This window comes from Cherax quadricarinatus, chromosome 49 (genome assembly GCF_038502225.1).
Source record: "Cherax quadricarinatus isolate ZL_2023a chromosome 49, ASM3850222v1, whole genome shotgun sequence".
Classification (NCBI taxonomy): Eukaryota; Metazoa; Arthropoda; class Malacostraca; order Decapoda; family Parastacidae; genus Cherax; species Cherax quadricarinatus.
Genome location: NC_091340.1, coordinates 24,860,377 through 24,878,368, shown reverse-complemented (window position 1 = coordinate 24,878,368; position 17,992 = coordinate 24,860,377). Strand labels below are relative to the sequence as shown.

Genomic DNA, 17,992 nt, shown 5'->3' with positions numbered 1-17,992 from the left:
CTTCAAGGCTCCATATTGAAGCCTACTTCAAGGTTTCTTTACGGCTTTCTCAAGGGTTCTTCAAGGCTCCATATTGAAGCCTACTTCAAGGTTTCTATACGGCTTTCTCAAGGGTTCTTCAAGGCTCCATATTGAAGCCTACTTCAAGGTTTCTTTACGGCTTTCTCAAGGGTTCTTCAAGGCTCCATATTGAAGCCTACTTCAAGGTTTCTTTACGGCTTTCTCAAGGGTTCTTCAAGGCTTGTTCTTCAAAGGAATCAAAACCTTTTTTTTTAAGGGTATTTTTCAATGTTTCTTCGAAGCCTTTTTTTTCGTGGGTTTTTTAAGACTTATTTTCATGGCATCAGTGTATTTGAATATTTGATTTCACATTTTCATGTCATCACAAAAAAAAAAAAACGTTAATGTGGCTATTTGTTGAATCGCCTACGTCATGTATATTGTAAACAACAGGTGTCCAGTAGTGACCCATGTGGGACGCCACTGGTGGTGTCCTCACGCTTAGTTCGCCTTATGTAAACTCAACCCTCATGGGAGGTTCCTTGATGCTGGTGAGGGGGCTCTTGATCTTGGAAATTGGATCTGTGTTGCAGTTCCCTGCGTTGAACCTGAATACCTCCCTCTCCCCCATAGGCGCTGTATAATCCTTCCGGATTATACAGCCTAGCTGTAAACCATGCTTCGATCTAGGAATTTTTTTCCTCGTATACCCTGTGCTGCTACTTTCTTGTCCAGTGTGACACTATCAAAAGCCTTATTGAAATTCGTGTATCGGTATGGTATTCATTATTATCGTGTATCTGCTCAGACAACTTACAGAACAATACTATATGCTCATTGATCAACTTATATTTCACGGTGGCTTGAAATTGCTTCTGCAGTAATTAATTCCATATTTTTTTCCGCACATTGTAGGTTAGGCTTATTGGCCTATAATTCGAGGCTAGCAACCTATCTCCTGTTTTGAAGACGTATTATTTTTGCCATTTTTAACTTATCCGGTAGAAAAAATCTATATGTAGTGATACGTTGAAAAAACTAGCCAATAGTTTGCTAAATTCCTCCTTACATTCCTTAATAACTCTGGAGAAGAGTATCAGGACCTGGGGAAATATTTATATCAGAAAACCATGTCACTAGTGACTTTGATTTTTTTTTTAATTTCGCTTGTAAATTACTCTGAAAAATGCCATTAACATTTGTTCTAATGTTCAAGTTTATATTTCAAGTCTTCTTTAAGGCTTCTTCAAGGTTTCTTCTATTCTTCCTCAAGGCTTTTGACTCGTATTAAGCGCATTCCTCAGTATTTTTATTGCAACTGATGATTGGTGTTGGTCCCCACATTCCAGCAGCAACATTCCAGCAGCAACATTCCAGCAGCAACATTCCAGCAGCAACATTCCTCACTGGTGACTCGTGTTTGTGACCACTACACACTAATTTATATATTATTCAGGACTCTGTGTCCGACTACGGTGATCTTCACACCAACTAAAAGACTGAGGGACTGATTACCTCATCTTTTGTATATAGTTCTTATCTTCCAGTCATGTTCTGGAATTTGTATTGATAAAACCACTGGATGGCGAAACGTCTACAATAAAGATAGCCAGATGTTGTACATGTGTCTAATTTTGAGAGAGTGAGTTAGGTACCTCAAGTTAATTATTAGTGAACACCAGGTTAATGTTCACACTTAAATATACTCTTGTTCACTTGATCATAATGAACAGCTTTTAATCCACGGAAGTAGTTATTCTCTCTTTCCTCGAATCAAACTTGATTTTTTTTCACTTTACAAAGGACGCTGTATGACCCTTACGGTTTTAGCACTTCTCCGTGAATGTAATAAGGATGCAAGGCTCTTGATCCAGGGACTTGGATCTACCTTCTTGTTTTCCACAGATCACACTTATTTTTTCTAAAAATTCTTAAGTGTCGTATAACCCCTCAAGGTTTAGTGCAAAATAATAAATACTACTAATAATATAAAATAATAATGCAATGCTGATAAAGATATGAAATATAATAAACAGTTTAGTTATTATACAAAGTGTCCACAAAAACACTCCCTGATGTCAAACAGGTATAACATTTAACTTTATTGTCATAATCTTTCACAGTTAGTAGCTTCAGATGTAGGATTATATTCAGTTTTATGTGGTATAGGGTAGCATTACAGACACTCAATGTGACCTCTGTAAGTGGCCTGCGAGGTCACCGGATCTGTTTGTGACTTCTTTCTTTGGGGGTACGTGAAGAGCACAGGTCACGTACCACCACTACCTGCAACCCTGGAGGACCTGAAAATTTCGACCATAACACCAGATATGCTGCAGAGCGTCTGCACCGAACTGGACTATCACATCGATGTTTACCGAGCAACCAGAGGGACGCACATTGAGCGCCTGTAATGCTACCCTATACCACATGAAACTGAATATAATCCTGCATCTGAAGCTACTGACTGTGAAAGATTATTACAATAAAGTCACATGTTATAATTACGATAATTTGTAGGAATTTGAAATATTTAAGCCAATTAAGACGTGAAAAAGTGAGTGTGACCATAGTCAACACTAGCCAGACGTGAGTGTGACCATAGTCAACACTAGCCAGACGTGAGTGTGACCATAGTCAACACTAGCCAGACGTGAGTGTGACCATAGTCAACACTAGCCAGACGTGAGTGACCATAGTCAACACTAGCCAGACGTGAGTGACCATAGTCAACACTAGCCAGACGTGAGTGACCATAGTCAACACTAGCCAGACGTGAGTGACCATAGTCAACACTAGCCAGACGTGAGTGTGACCAGAGTCAACACTAGCCAGACGTGAGTGACCATACTCAACACTAGCCAGACGTGAGTGTGACCATAGTCAACACTAGCCAGACGTGAGTGTGACCATAGTCAACACTAGCCAGACGTGAGTGACCATAGTCAACACTAGCCAGACGTGAGTGACCATAGTCAACACTAGCCAGACGTGAGTGACCATAGTCAACACTAGCCAGACGTGAGTGTGACCATACTCAACACTAGCCAGACGTGAGTGTGACCATAGTCAACACTAGCCAGACGTGAGCGTGACCATAGTCAACACTAGCCAGACGTGAGTGACCATAGTCAACACTAGCCAGACGTGAGTGTGACCATAGTCAACACTAGCCAGACGTGAGTGACCATAGTCACACTAGCCAGACGTGAGTGTGACCATACTCAACACTAGCCAGACGTGAGTGTGACCATAGTCAACACTAGCCAGACGTGAGTGACCATAGTCAACACTAGCCAGACGTGAGTGACCATACTCAACACTAGCCAGACGTGAGTGTGACCATAGTCAACACTAGCCAGACGTGAGTGACCATACTCAACACTAGCCAGACGTGAGTGTGACCATACTCGACACTAGCCAGACGTGAGTGTGACCATAGTCAACACTAGCCAGACGTGAGTGACCATAGTCAACACTAGCCAGACGTGAGTGACCATAGTCAACACTAGCCAGACGTGAGTGACCATAGTCAACACTAGCCAGACGTGAGTGACCATAGTCAACACTAGCCAGACGTGAGTGACCATAGTCAACACTAGCCAGACGTGAGTGACCATAGTCAACACTAGCCAGACGTGAGTGACCATAGTCAACACTAGCCAGACGTGAGTGACCATAGTCAACACTAGCCAGACGTGAGTGTGACCATACTCGACACTAGCCAGACGTGAGTGACCATAGTCAACACTAGCCAGACGTGAGTGACCATAGTCAACACTAGCCAGACGTGAGTGGCCATAGTCAACACTAGCCAGACGTGAGTGTGACCATAGTCAACACTAGCCAGACGTGAGTGACCATAGTCAACACTAGCCAGACGTGAGTGTAACCATAGTCAACACTAGCCAGACGTGAGTGTGACCATAGTCAACACTAGCCAGACGTGAGTGTGACCATAGTCAACACTAGCCAGACGTGAGTGTGACCATAGTCAACACTAGCCAGACGTGAGTGTGACCATACTCAACACTAGCCAGACGTGAGTGTAACCATAGTCAACACTAGCCAGACGTGAGTGTGACCATACTCAACACTAGCCAGACGTGAGTGTGACCATAGTCAACACTAGCCAGACGTGAGTGACCATAGTCAACACTAGCCAGACGTGAGTGTAACCATAGTCAACACTAGCCAGACGTGAGTGTGACCATAGTCAACACTAGCCAGACGTGAGTGTGACCATACTCAACACTAGCCAGACGTGAGTGTAACCATACTCAACACTAGCCAGACGTGAGTGTGACCATACTCAACACTAGCCAGACGTGAGTGTGACCATACTCAACACTAGCCAGACGTGAGTGTAACCATACTCAACACTAGCCAGACGTGAGTGTGACCATACTCAACACTAGCCAGACGTGAGTGTGACCATACTCAACACTAGCCAGACGTGAGTGTGACCATACTCAACACTAGCCAGACGTGAGTGTGACCATACTCAACACTAGCCAGACGTGAGTGTGACCATACTCAACACTAGCCAGACGTGAGTGTGACCATACTCAACACTAGCCAGACGTGAGTGTGACCATACTCAACACTAGCCAGACGTGAGTGTAACCATACTCAACACTAGCCAGACGTGAGTGTGACCATACTCAACACTAGCCAGACGTGAGTGTGACCATACTCAACACTAGCCAGACGTGAGTGTGACCATACTCAACACTAGCCAGACGTGAGTGACCATACTCAACACTAGCCAGACGTGAGTGACCATAGTCAACACTAGCCAGACGTGAGTGACCATAGTCAACACTAGCCAGACGGGAGTGACCAGACTCGACACTAGCCAGACGTGAGTGACCATAGTCAACACTAGCCAGACGTGAGTGACCATAGTCAACACTAGCCAGACGTGAGTGGCCATAGTCAACACTAGCCAGACGTGAGTGTGACCATAGTCAACACTAGCCAGACGTGAGTGACCATAGTCAACACTAGCCAGACGTGAGTGTAACCATAGTCAACACTAGCCAGACGTGAGTGTGACCATAGTCAACACTAGCCAGACGTGAGTGTGACCATAGTCAACACTAGCCAGACGTGAGTGTGACCATACTCAACACTAGCCAGACGTGAGTGTAACCATAGTCAACACTAGCCAGACGTGAGTGTGACCATACTCAACACTAGCCAGACGTGAGTGTGACCATAGTCAACACTAGCCAGACGTGAGTGACCATAGTCAACACTAGCCAGACGTGAGTGTAACCATAGTCAACACTAGCCAGACGTGAGTGTGACCATAGTCAACACTAGCCAGACGTGAGTGTGACCATACTCAACACTAGCCAGACGTGAGTGTAACCATACTCAACACTAGCCAGACGTGAGTGTGACCATACTCAACACTAGCCAGACGTGAGTGTGACCATACTCAACACTAGCCAGACGTGAGTGTGACCATACTCAGCACTAGCCAGACGTGAGTGTGACCATACTCAACACTAGCCAGACGTGAGTGACCATAGTCAACACTAGCCAGACGTGAGTGACCATAGTCAACACTAGCCAGATGTGAGTGACCATACTCAACACTAGCCAGACGTGAGTGTGACCATACTCAACACTAGCCAGACGTGAGTGACCATAGTCAACACTAGCCAGACGTGAGTGACCATACTCAACACTAGCCAGACGTGAGTGACCATACTCAACACTAGCCAGACGTGAGTGACCATACTCAACACTAGCCAGACATGCTCAAACTATCACTGTTATATTTCAGCACATGTGACACAAGAAACACAATGTTGTCTGAGGCACAACAGAAATAATGCAACACAAACTGCAGCTATACGAGGAAAACAATTTTGGTTTGCTGTGAGGGAAGTGGGTGCCAGTTACATCATTCCAGAAGATTAGTTCCAGTGTGACAGCACCAGGAAGGCTGCCATGGGTGCCATTATTAACAAACCTGGCACAGCAAGGTTAGTTGATGTGGTCGCTGTTGTTTGTTGACGGTTATAAGGATCATCGCCCCTGCAACCCGACCTTACACCGGCACTCATAAAATAAATACAAGTGTCAGGAACCATTGAGAGAGAGGGAAGTGAGGGTCATACCCAGTGTAAATATATCCTCAAATTAATATACATTCGTCTCACTGTATTTCTCTTATGTATAACGTCATACATGTAATCAAGTACCCAGTACATGTTGATAATATACACTGGTGGTGAGAGTAGTGTTGATAATATACACTAGTGGTGAGAGTAATGTTGATAATATACACTGTTGGTGAGAGTAGTGTTGATAATATACATTGGTGGTGAGAGTAGTGTTGATAATATACATTGGTGGTGAGAGTAGTGTTGATAATATACACTGGTGGTGAGAGTAGTGTTGATAATATACACTGGTGGTGAGAGTAATGTTGATAATATACACTAGTGGTGAGAGTAATGTTGATAATATACACTAGTGGTGAGAGTAATGTTGATAATACACATTAGTGTTTTGTTTATCAGCAAAAATGGTGGTGATGATGGAGGTGGCACAAGATGCCTGGTTGTCTTACCAGTGTTGACTTTCATCTTCATTCCAATACTGGTATTGACCCTGGGTATAGGAGGAAGGTGGGGTGGGGGGTGGAGGATGTGGCTGTGACGCAGCCTGGGGTGGTTGTGGAGGAGTAGGGGGCAGTGACGCAGCCTGGGGTGGTTGTGGAGGAGTAGGGGGCAGTGACGCAGCCTGGGGTGGTTGTGGAGGAGTAGGGGGGCAGTGACGCAGCCTGGGGTGGTTGTGGAGGAGTAGGGGGGCAGTGACGCAGCCTGGGGTGGTTGTGGAGGAGTAGGGGGCAGTGACGCAGCCTGGGGTGGTTGTGGAGGAGTAGGGGGGCAGTGACGCAGCCTGGGGTGGTTGTGGAGGAGTAGGGGGGGCAGTGACGCAGCCTGGGGTGGTTGTGGAGGAGTAGGGGGCAGTGCCGCAGCCTGGGGTGGTTGTGGAGGAGTAGGGGGGCAGTGACGCAGCCTGGGGTGGTTGTGGAGGAGTAGGGGGCAGTGACGCAGCCTGGGGTGGTTGTGGAGGAGTAGGGGGCAGTGACGCAGCCTGGGGGTGGTTGTGGAGGAGTAGGGGCAGTGACGCAGCCTGGGGTGGTTGTGGAGGAGTAGGGGCAGTGACGCAGCCTGGGGGGTGGTTGTGGAGGAGTAGGGGGCAGTGACGCAGCCTGGGGTGGTTGTGGAGGAGTAGGGGGCAGTGGACGCAGCCTGGGGTGGTTGTGTAGGGGGGCAGTGACGCAGCCTGGGGTGGTTGTGGAGGAGTAGGGGCAGTGACGCAGCCTGGGGTGGTTGTGGAGGAGTAGGGGGGCAGTGACGCAGCCTGGGGTGGTTGTGGAGGAGTAGGGGGCAGTGACGCAGCCTGGGGTGGTTGTGGAGGAGTAGGGGCAGTGACGCAGCCTGGGGTGGTTGTGGAGGAGTAGGGGGCAGTGACGCAGCCTGGGGTGGTTGTGGAGGAGTAGGGGGCAGTGACGCAGCCTGGGGTGGTTGTGGAGGAGTAGGGGGCAGTGACGCAGCCTGGGGTGGTTGTGGAGGAGTAGGGGGGCAGTGACGCAGCCTGGGGTGGTTGTGGAGGAGTAGGGGGCAGTGACGCAGTCTAGGGGTGGTTGTGGAGTAGTAGGGGCCAGTGACGCAGTCTAGGGGGGGTTGAGGTTCATCTTTAAAGGGGATAGCTACTTGACCCTAGATCCAGGGGCTGGGACCATAATATAAGTCAGTCAGTCAGTCTCTCTCTCTCTCTCTCTCTCTCTCTCTCTCTCTCTCTCTCTCTCTCTCTCTCTCTCCTCTCTCTCTCTCTCTCTCTCTCTCTCTCTCTCTCTCTCTCTCTCTCCAGTGTTACATTTATTTACGGGTAAGTCATGTATATGCAACAGTTGGGTATTTTTATTTGGGAATATTGTCGACAGTAAAGATCTTTATTATTGTACATGTGTCTGTCTCGTCTACTTGTCGGTATTGTACGTATATAATTATTATAATTATTACAACTGTGGCATTAACAAGCTAGGAGCTGTTTCCTCCCACAGCTCATTTTATAGGCAGGCACAAATGCAGTTATAATGCGATCCATTATTGACTACATTCCACCCACACAGTGGGCTTTATCAGGTCACAAACAGCTGAGTTGAGTGTGTATACTTTCACTGAAGTCCACATCAGTGCCACCACTGTGATGTCTCTGTCGCCCCGCCCATGACCACCACTGTGATGTCTCTGTCGCCCCGCCCATGAAGTGGGACGACAGATGTTGCTAATTTGTTCAGACATTAAATCTCTAAAGAACCAATGGTCCTGTCTGCTAAGTTCCCCTTGGTGTCGACACTGTTCCCCTTGGTGTCGACACTGTTCCCCTTGGTGTCGACACTGTTCCCCCTGGTGTCGACAATTCCTACTGGTGTCTGCACTGTTCCCCCTGGTGCACCCACCTATGACAGTAATCACACCTGGCGTCTCAGACAGCTCTCAGTGGTGACAGTTGGAACATTGTCTGGGTGCCTGTGTTTTTGTTGCTGATTCGACAACTGGTGTCTTAGTATGTATGATTTGTTGCTGATTTTTCTGGGCTGTGCTGGCTAGATAAGAGACGACTGTGGGTGGCTATCTTATTCTCTTCTACCTCCTCTTCCAACTCCTGCTGCCTGTGCTTTGGCCCGGCATTTGCTCGAGAGCATATCAGTCATCCAGTTCTTAGTCATGGCAGCCACAGGTGGAGCAAAACCTGACTCTGTGTTCACAATTATAGTGATATGAGGTGTACTGGTGTTGGTTATGAGGTGTGCTGGTGTTGGTTATGAGGTGTACTGGTGTTGGTGTGGAGCTGTCAGATCCAGGTTCCTTCAATGTTAGAGAAAGGATCTGTCCCCACTGTGGCGGCCAAAGAAATGCAAATGGAATTTTATATCTACATAGTTTTAGGGCGATCAGATTTCCACCAATGTTTTGCTGTTGCATCAGTCTCGGTGTTAGAATTTCATCCATACCTTATCACTAGTGACATCAGCTGAGCATCCGCTTTCATGAATTGCTTAAGAAAGATGCTCCTTTCGTTTGGACCTTCCGTCAAGAAAGAGCATTCCAAACACTAAAAGAAAAGCTAACGTCTGCTCCATTATACTACACAAGTATACGTATAGGGGAATTCAGTAGCTATACTGACATTCACTTGTAGATGTGATCTCGTTCTCATAAATGATTTCAAGACGATCTGATGACTTTAACAGCTCAGAAAGGGATTCCCTTCGTTAGAATATCTTGGATGCAAGCTTGCAACAAAGCCCAATGGATCATTGTTGATAATTTAAAGGGAGTACCTGAAATTCCTCACATCCGGTCAATTGTGTTGTCAGTGTTGGTCTCTGATGCCACCTGTCAACACAAGCTTCCTGTCTCGCATATTGTCACAGCAAAACCTGGACCTGTAGCTTCCCAACAATCAAGTTATATCCGGCTTCTTTGTTATACATCCACAGATGTTGAAATAACTTTTTTGGAGATTGCCCGGATGGTGAATTTGCTCCTGCAATTTCACGATGCGAAGTAATTGCCAAAAAAAATAAATATTACATAACATACGTGTGAGAGAGGTGTAGGCACACGCCTCTCTGGAGGTTGCTACTGATCACTTATTTCATGTTTGTGTCATCCATTAACTTTGTTTCAGTGAAGGCAATACACCAGCCATACGTATTTTTCATTAATGCATCGTTACGTTGTATTATACAGATAGACATGACTGATAAACACACTACTGATATGTGCAGTATATAGCCAGTAGCTCAGCTTGATGCTGGCAACACAGCAGACGACTTGCAACACAGCAGACGACTTGCAACACAGCCGCTACACTTGTTGAAAATGACACACTTAAATGTCACTGTTCAGTTCGATTGCAAGTACTGTCTTTCATGATGCACAGTGTTGCATGATGCGCAGTGTTGCATGATGCGCAGTGGAAAGTCTCGGTTAGATGATGTGGGTCATCATATAACTAAGACCCACATTAGGAAATATTTGTCCTGTGTCCTGACAAACCTTACCTAACCTGATTCTCTCTCTCTCTCTCTCTCTCTCTCTCTCTCTCTCTCTCTCTCTCTCTCTCTCTCTCTCTCTCTCTCTCTCTCTCTCTCTCTCTCTCTCTCTCTCGCCCCTACACATACACACAAGCACACACTCACAGGTACCAGAGCAGAGGTCTCAACTGTGAGAAGAGATTAGAGGAACTAAATCTGATATTAGAAAACAGGGGGCGACATAATTATGACGTACAAAATACTTAGAAGAATACACAGGGTGGACAAGGAGAATCTGTTTGAGAGACGGGTCACGGGTACACAAGGGCACAGCTAGAAGTTAAGAACTCAGATGAGTCACAGGGTTGTTAGAAAATACCTAGAGAGGAAGTGGTTGACTTAGGATCTATACATACCTTTAAGAACAGGTATGTTAGGGGTGGCACAGCTATGATTGAACCCTGTAGCGGCCAGGGGAGAGGCTGCTACAGGGTCCCTGAGACTCGACCCTTCCAGTAGACCAGCAGTGAGAGACCAGGAAGGCCCAAGCTTCAGGGACCCCGTAGCGGCCAGGGCAGAGGCCGCTACAGGGTCCCTGAGACTCGACCCTTCCAGTAGACCAGCAGTGAGAGACCGGGAAGGCCCAAGCTTCTTAACACACAGGAAATCTTCATCACATTCATGGCGTCTAGGTTGTGAAAGTTAGTTGACGTAACACATGTTTTGTAACCTAGATTCCTAGAATGTTCGCCAGTGTGTGTCAGGTGTTGTAACACGATACTGTGTATGTCAGGCATTGGAACAGTACTGTGTGTCATGTAACACTCGGTACTGTGTGTGACAGGTATTGTAACACTGTACTGTGACAGGTATTGTGACACTCGGTACTGCGTGTGATAAGTATGGTAGCACTCGGTACTATGTGTGACAGGTACTGTAATACTAGTTATTGTGTGTGACGGGTATTGTAACACTCGGTACTGTGTGTGGCAGGCACTGTAACACTCGGTACTGTGTGTGACAGGTATTGTAAAACTCGGTACTGTGTGTGACAGTTGTTACATGTAATGTTACGTGATATGTTGCATAAAGTATTGCATTGTATAATATAAATTACTGTTGACAAAACAGTTATACTAATCTGAAGACAAAACACAAAAAAAATATAGAGAGGACCTGCATATAACGACCTCTGAGGTCCTCTTCAGCAGATGAAGAGGACCCCAGTTAGACTGAGATGTACAGCCCGTCCCGTGTAATTGCACCACCAACATTGTACTTGATCCTGGCTCACCACGGACACGAGCGTCCATATCATACGTGATCCTGGCTCACCACGGACAAGAACGTCCATCTCATACGTGATCCTGGCTCACCACGGACACGAACATCAGGTGTCTCAGGGTTCGTACAGCACCTTACTGCTCAGAGACGACAAGGTTTGATCCGAGGAAATGGCGGTATAGCTGCGGTTTCCTGGATCAAAGACCTGATGCCTGCAGAGGCGCAGGCATCAGGCAGCGGCTGCGTCCTGAGTCTCGAGCGCCTAATATCGATTCACTTTGAATGACCTTGTACATATCGTAACCTTTTTTCTTAGAATGATTTTTTTCAAATTTTTGTTTCTAATTCAAACTCAAATTTTGATTTGTTAGACTATTATGTCTGGTGGTTGCAGCAGGTTATGTCTGGTGGTTGTATCTGGTTGTTATGGCTGGTGGTTTTATCTGGCTGTTATGGCTGGTGGTTTTATCTGGCTGTTATGGCTGGTAGTTCTATTTGGCTGTTATGTCTTGTAGTTGGGTTGTCTGGACAACAATCGGTGGGAGAGTTTTAAGGTAGTTTTAAGGTAGTTTAAGGTACTTTTGTATCAGTCAAATCACATATTACTCGGGTAGATAATTTCCAGTAGATCCTTCATGTGTTAGCTCAAATCACCGACCAGTATGTTTTAAATAAGTGACCCACTGATCAGAGCAGATCGACTGGTCCGAACCCTTGACTGGTCCGAACCCGGGACTGGTTTCAAACAGTTTCGTTGGACAATAAAGCAGACTGTAAACGGATGGGTTTGTAGGCGCCCTTATAAACACAAACATTAAAAATCAGGAACGTGACGGTAAGCTGTCCAATATACAAAAAGAGTTAGAAACAGAAATACAAATAGCTAGAGCTTCATTTAAGGTTATTAATATAATATTCAAGAGGTTGCTAGTAGACTTGCAGTAAATCAACCACTCAAATCATTATGAAGCTGTGTGTAGTCTGTGGTCAGTCAAACAAACGGGCTTCCACATGGATAAATTGTCATTTTTGTGGAAATTGGTGTCACGCTCCTTGTGCAGATATCCCAGAACTAGCTACAAGCAGTATTAAAACAGAGAAGTGTTTTTGGGTATGCCCAAATGAGGAAAATCTGTGGACTAAAATCACAAGGGTATTAAAAGAGGATAACATCAAAGCTGCTTTCATAGAAAACCTGGAAGCTTTCTACAACAGATGGGAACATAAAAAGTCCGGGCTGAATGGTACTGCCCTTGATACTGGCCATGTAGTCACAAACTGTAAGGCTGGAGGTGATGTCCTGGTAGTCAGTAAATGTGGGGCTGATAGTGCTGTCCTGGGAGACAGTAATGGTGAAGCTGGAGGTGCTGTCCTGGGAGACAGAAATGGTGAAGTTGGAGATATTGTCCTGGGAGACAGTAATGGTGAAGCTGGAGATTTTGTCCAGGTAGTCGGGAATTATACGCAGGAAGGAATACATATAAATGACCTCATAGAGGACAGGAGCCATAGTAGGGAAACAAGTGTAGTCAAAGATAAGATAAAACCAATATTGCAAACCAGAAATACCGCAGGAAATAGCAAACAAGAGGACTCCAATAGCAATAGTGAGGATAAATTACCAAAAACAACTGGTGGGAGCTCCATTGTTGGTGCTAAGGAGGATAGGAATAAGACAGGGAAACATGCACCAACAGGGAATACAGTCACAGAAACCCAAGGCAAACGGAAACCAAGCCTGTGCACATACTATGCACTTGGTATCTGCTGGCATGGGAAATCTGGAAAAACAGATGGGACATGCAACTATGACCACCCTAGAAAATGTCATGCCCATATGACAACAGGAAAATGCAAACTCCCTTCCTGTAAGCTTTTTCACCCTGAAATGTGTACCTCTTCAGTACAGGAAAGACTGTGCTATAACTTAAATTGCCAGGCATACCATCTAAAGGGGACAAAAAGATACAAAACATCCAGGCCATGGGAAAACCTGGGTAGCCACAGCCACTCAAGAGGGAGAGGTTTTTTAGTGCCAGGAAGGAAAAAAAACTGGCAGGAAATGGCAGAAATCGTACACCAAATCCAGTCATTCCTGGAGTGGAACCACAGTCGATGGCCTCCACTCCAAACCAACAGATACAGATACTAATGCCGGAAAAAAAATCCCCCCCCAGTACCAACAATACCACCAGTCCGATAACATTCTTCTTTGCAAATATACAGGGTCTAAAGCCAGCAATAAACAACAAAATACCTTTCATCCGTGGACTGCTTGCAGAGGCAAAGGCAATGTTCGCGGCTTTCACTGAGACCCACATAAAGGATCACTTGGACAACGAAATATGGATCCCAGGTTACAACCTATACAGATGTGACAGAGTGAACAGGCAAAAGGGGGGGGTTGGCCTGTACATTGCAGAGTCACTTGTTTGCACAGAACTGCTTAATGCCTCAAATGACGTAGTGGAAGTTTTAGCAGTAAAGGTCGAGAACCAAAACCTAGTCATTGTGGTAGTCTACAAGCCTCCGGATGCAACATCCCAGCAATTCCAGGAACAGCTGTTAAAAATTGACCACTGTCTGGAAAATCTTCCAGCTCCTGCACCCAACATCTTGCTCCTGGGGGATTTCAACTTAAGGCACCTAAAATGGAGGAATATAGCAAATAATATTGTTGCAGTAATAACACCAGGAGGCAGCTCTGATGAAAACTCACACTCACACGAGCTTTTAAATCTCTGCACAAAATTCAATTTAAACCAGCAAATAATAGAGCCTACTAGACTGGAGAATACACTAGACCTCATCTTCACTAACAATGATGATCTGATAAGAAATGTCACCATATCAAAAACAATATACTCAGATCACAACATAATTGAGGTTCAGACATGTATGCGTGGAGCCCCAGACAGACAAAATGAGACTAGTCACGAGGGAGCATTCACCAAATTCAACTTCAATAACAAAAACATAAAGTGGGACCAAGTAAACCAAGTCCTAACCGATATAAGCTGGGAAGATATACTAAGCAACACAGACCCAAACTTATGCCTAGAACAGATTAACTCGGTGGCACTCGATGTATGCACAAGGCTTATTCCTCTAAGAAAAAGGAGGAGTAGATGTAAAATAGAAAGAGACAGGCGCTCCCTTTACAGGCGACGGAAAAGAATAACAGAGCGGCTAAAAGAGGTCAATATATCAGAAATGCGCAGGGAGACACTGGTCAGAGAAATAGCAAGCATCGAACTTAAGCTAAAAGAATCCTTTAGGAGTCAGGAATCGCGGGAAGAACTAAAAGCCATAAATGAAATCGAAAGAAACCCAAAGTATTTCTTCTCCTATGCCAAATCAAAATCGAGAACAACGTCCAGTATTGGGCCCCTACTTAAACAAGATGGGTCCTACACAGATGACAGCAAGGAAATGAGTGAGCTACTCAAGTCCCAATATGACTCAGTTTTTAGCAAGCCGCTAACCAGACTGAGAGTCGAAGATCAAAATGAATTTTTTATGAGAGAGCCACAAAATTTGATTAACACAAGCCTATCCGATGTTATCCTGACGCCAAATGACTTCGAACAGGCGATAAATGACATGCCCATGCACTCTGCCCCAGGGCCAGACTCATGGAACTCTGTGTTCATCAAGAACTGCAAGAAGCCCCTATCACGAGCCTTTTCCATCCTATGGAGAGGGAGCATGGACACGGGGGTCGTCCCTCAGTTACTAAAAACAACAGACATAGCCCCACTCCACAAAGGGGGCAGTAAAGCAACAGCAAAGAACTACAGACCAATAGCACTAACATCCCATATCATAAAAATCTTTGAAAGGGTCCTAAGAAGCAAGATCACCACCCATCTAGAAACCCATCAGTTACACAACCCAGGGCAACATGGGTTTAGAACAGGTCGCTCCTGTCTGTCTCAACTACTGGATCACTACGACAAGGTCCTAAATGCACTAGAAGACAAAAAGAATGCAGATGTAATATATACAGACTTTGCAAAAGCCTTCGACAAGTGTGACCATGGCGTAATAGCGCACAAAATGCGCGCTAAAGGAATAACAGGAAAAGTTGGTCGATGGATCTATAATTTCCTCACTAACAGAACACAGAGAGTAGTCGTCAACAGAGTAAAGTCCGAGGCAGCTACGGTGAAAAGCTCTGTTCCACAAGGCACAGTACTAGCTCCCATCTTGTTCCTCATCCTCATATCCGACATAGACAAGGATGTCAGCCACAGCACCGTGTCTTCCTTTGCAGATGACACCCGAATCTGCATGACAGTGTCTTCCATTGCAGACACTGCAAGGCTCCAGGCGGACATCAACCAAATCTTTCAGTGGGCTGCAGAAAACAATATGAAGTTCAACGATGAGAAATTTCAATTACTCAGATATGGTAAACATGAGGAAATTAAATCTTCATCAGAGTACAAAACAAATTCTGGCCACAAAATAGAGCGAAACACCAACGTCAAAGACCTGGGAGTGATTATGTCGGAGGATCTCACCTTCAAGGACCATAACATTGTATCAATCGCATCTGCTAGAAAAATGACAGGATGGATAATGAGAACCTTCAAAACTAGGGAGGCCAAGCCCATGATGACACTCTTCAGGTCACTTGTTCTATCTAGGCTGGAATATTGCTGCACTCTAACAGCACCTTTCAAGGCAGGTGAAATTGCCGACCTAGAAAATGTACAGAGAACTTTCACGGCGCGCATAACGGAGATAAAACACCTCAATTACTGGGAGCGCTTGAGGTTTCTAAACCTGTATTCCCTGGAACGCAGGAGGGAGAGATACATGATTATATACACCTGGAAAATCCTAGAGGGACTAGTACCGAACTTGCACACGAAAATCACTCACTACGAAAGCAAAAGACTTGGCAGACGATGCACCATCCCCCCAATGAAAAGCAGGGGTGTCACTAGCACGTTAAGAGACCATACAATAAGTGTCAGGGGACCGAGACTGTTCAACTGCCTCCCAGCACACATAAGGGGGATTACCAACAGACCCCTGGCAGTCTTCAAGCTGGCACTGGACAAGCACCTAAAGTCAGTTCCTGATCAGCCGGGCTGTGGCTCGTACGTTGGTTTGCGTGCAGCCAGCAGCAACAGCCTGGTTGATCAGGCGCTGATCCACCAGGAGGCCTGGTCACAGACCGGGCCGCGGGGGCGTTGACCCCCGAAACTCTCTCCAGGTAAACTCCAGGTAGTGTGTGCTGGCTGACACTGCAGTGCCCCCCGCCACACTGTGGTATTTTAGGCTAGTATAAGAGTGAATACAAGATACAAAGACCACAGTTGGTCTGGAATGCTCATCTTTCTCGTTGACATCTCAAAACCCCAGCAGCCGGGGGTCTGGGGGGGGGGAGACTTCTTCCATGTCGGCTAAGTTCCCACTGGGCTGTAATAGAATATAATCAACACGCCCTCCTGACATATTACAATATGTCCTGGTTATACTAGGCGAGTCTACGCCTCTGACCTCTGTTTGGGTGCCGGACAGTTCATGACGGCTTCAGTGGTCAGTTCTACTCGCCTAACATCTGACCCTAGGCACTGCACGGATTCATTAGACTGATATTGGGACAAGCAGAACTTACTGGCTCATTGAAGCAGAAGTCCTTGACGTTACTACGTCGCTGAAGCTGGTATGGATGGCACGATTGAAGATATGACGTCGGACATCTTCGTTACTTTGGCCACGTTAACCTCACCCTACTTGGCCATCGCTCGTCCATAAGTTCAGCTTGTGAACTGTATCTGTGGATAATGTCAACAGTTCGGAGAACTACTAGAGATACCTCGCTTTAGCAGAGATAACATTGGTAAACATTTCATCACAGTATCTTTACTTCAGTTCCCCTTAATATTCGTTCCAACACAAATAAGCGACACGGAAAGTACAATGTTACCACGGTACTTGTTCATTCGCTAATGCGTCCGTAATTATTCAGGACAGAGTGTTTGGCTCCCGTGCTGCAGAAAATTTCTCCGCATGTGACATGACGTGACAGGTGACATGTGACAGAGGTCAGTCATATAACAGGTGACATATGGACTGTGGCAGTTTATAGGTGACATGTAGCCTTAATAACCATCGTGTACTCAAAAGACTTTAAAGTAACGCCCTTAAAGAGGGGGATGTCTTGATGCTGGAGTAGAGCTCTTGATCCATGATACTGGAGCTATCCTTCCCTTCCTTGGATCAACCTGATTTCCACTGATTCCTCCAGTAGTGTTTCACCGCTAGCAATTGACTAATTCCACATAAATATATAACAGTTTACGTAAGTTATCCTCTCCAGTGTTGTCCTCTCCAGTGTTGTCCTCTCCAGTGTTGTGTCCTCTCCAGTGTTGTGTCCTCTCCAGTGCTGCGTCCTCTCCAGTACTGTGTCCTCTCCAGTGTTGTCCTCTCCAGTGTTGTCCTCTCCAGTGTTGTGTCCTCTCCAGTGTTGTGTCCTCTCCAGTGCTGCGTCCTCTCCAGTACTGTGTCCTCTCCAGTGTTGTGTCCTCTCCAGTGCTGTGTCCTCTCCAGTGTTGTGTCCTCTCCAGTGCTGTGTCCTCTCCAGTGTTGTGTCCTCTCCAGTGTTGTGTCCTCTCC

The 17,992-nt window shown here is 45.9% G+C and overlaps 1 protein-coding gene across 6 annotated transcripts in view; it reads left to right on the top strand.

The window, feature by feature from the left end:
- LOC128697039 (alanine racemase) overlaps positions 1 to 17,992 on the top strand; it is a 47,564-nt gene that overhangs the window by 1,386 nt on the left and 28,186 nt on the right. For 3 of the 6 annotated variants that reach the window (XM_070095277.1, XM_070095273.1, XM_070095272.1), the window contains exon 2: positions 5,798 to 5,999. The exons of the other annotated variants lie outside the window; for them this stretch is intronic. In XM_070095277.1, coding sequence (XP_069951378.1) covers positions 5,965 to 5,999 — 35 coding nt within the window. In that variant the 5' untranslated portion in view covers positions 5,798 to 5,964. The remainder of the gene's footprint in view (positions 1 to 5,797; positions 6,000 to 17,992) is intronic. 6 annotated transcript variants of the gene reach the window in all.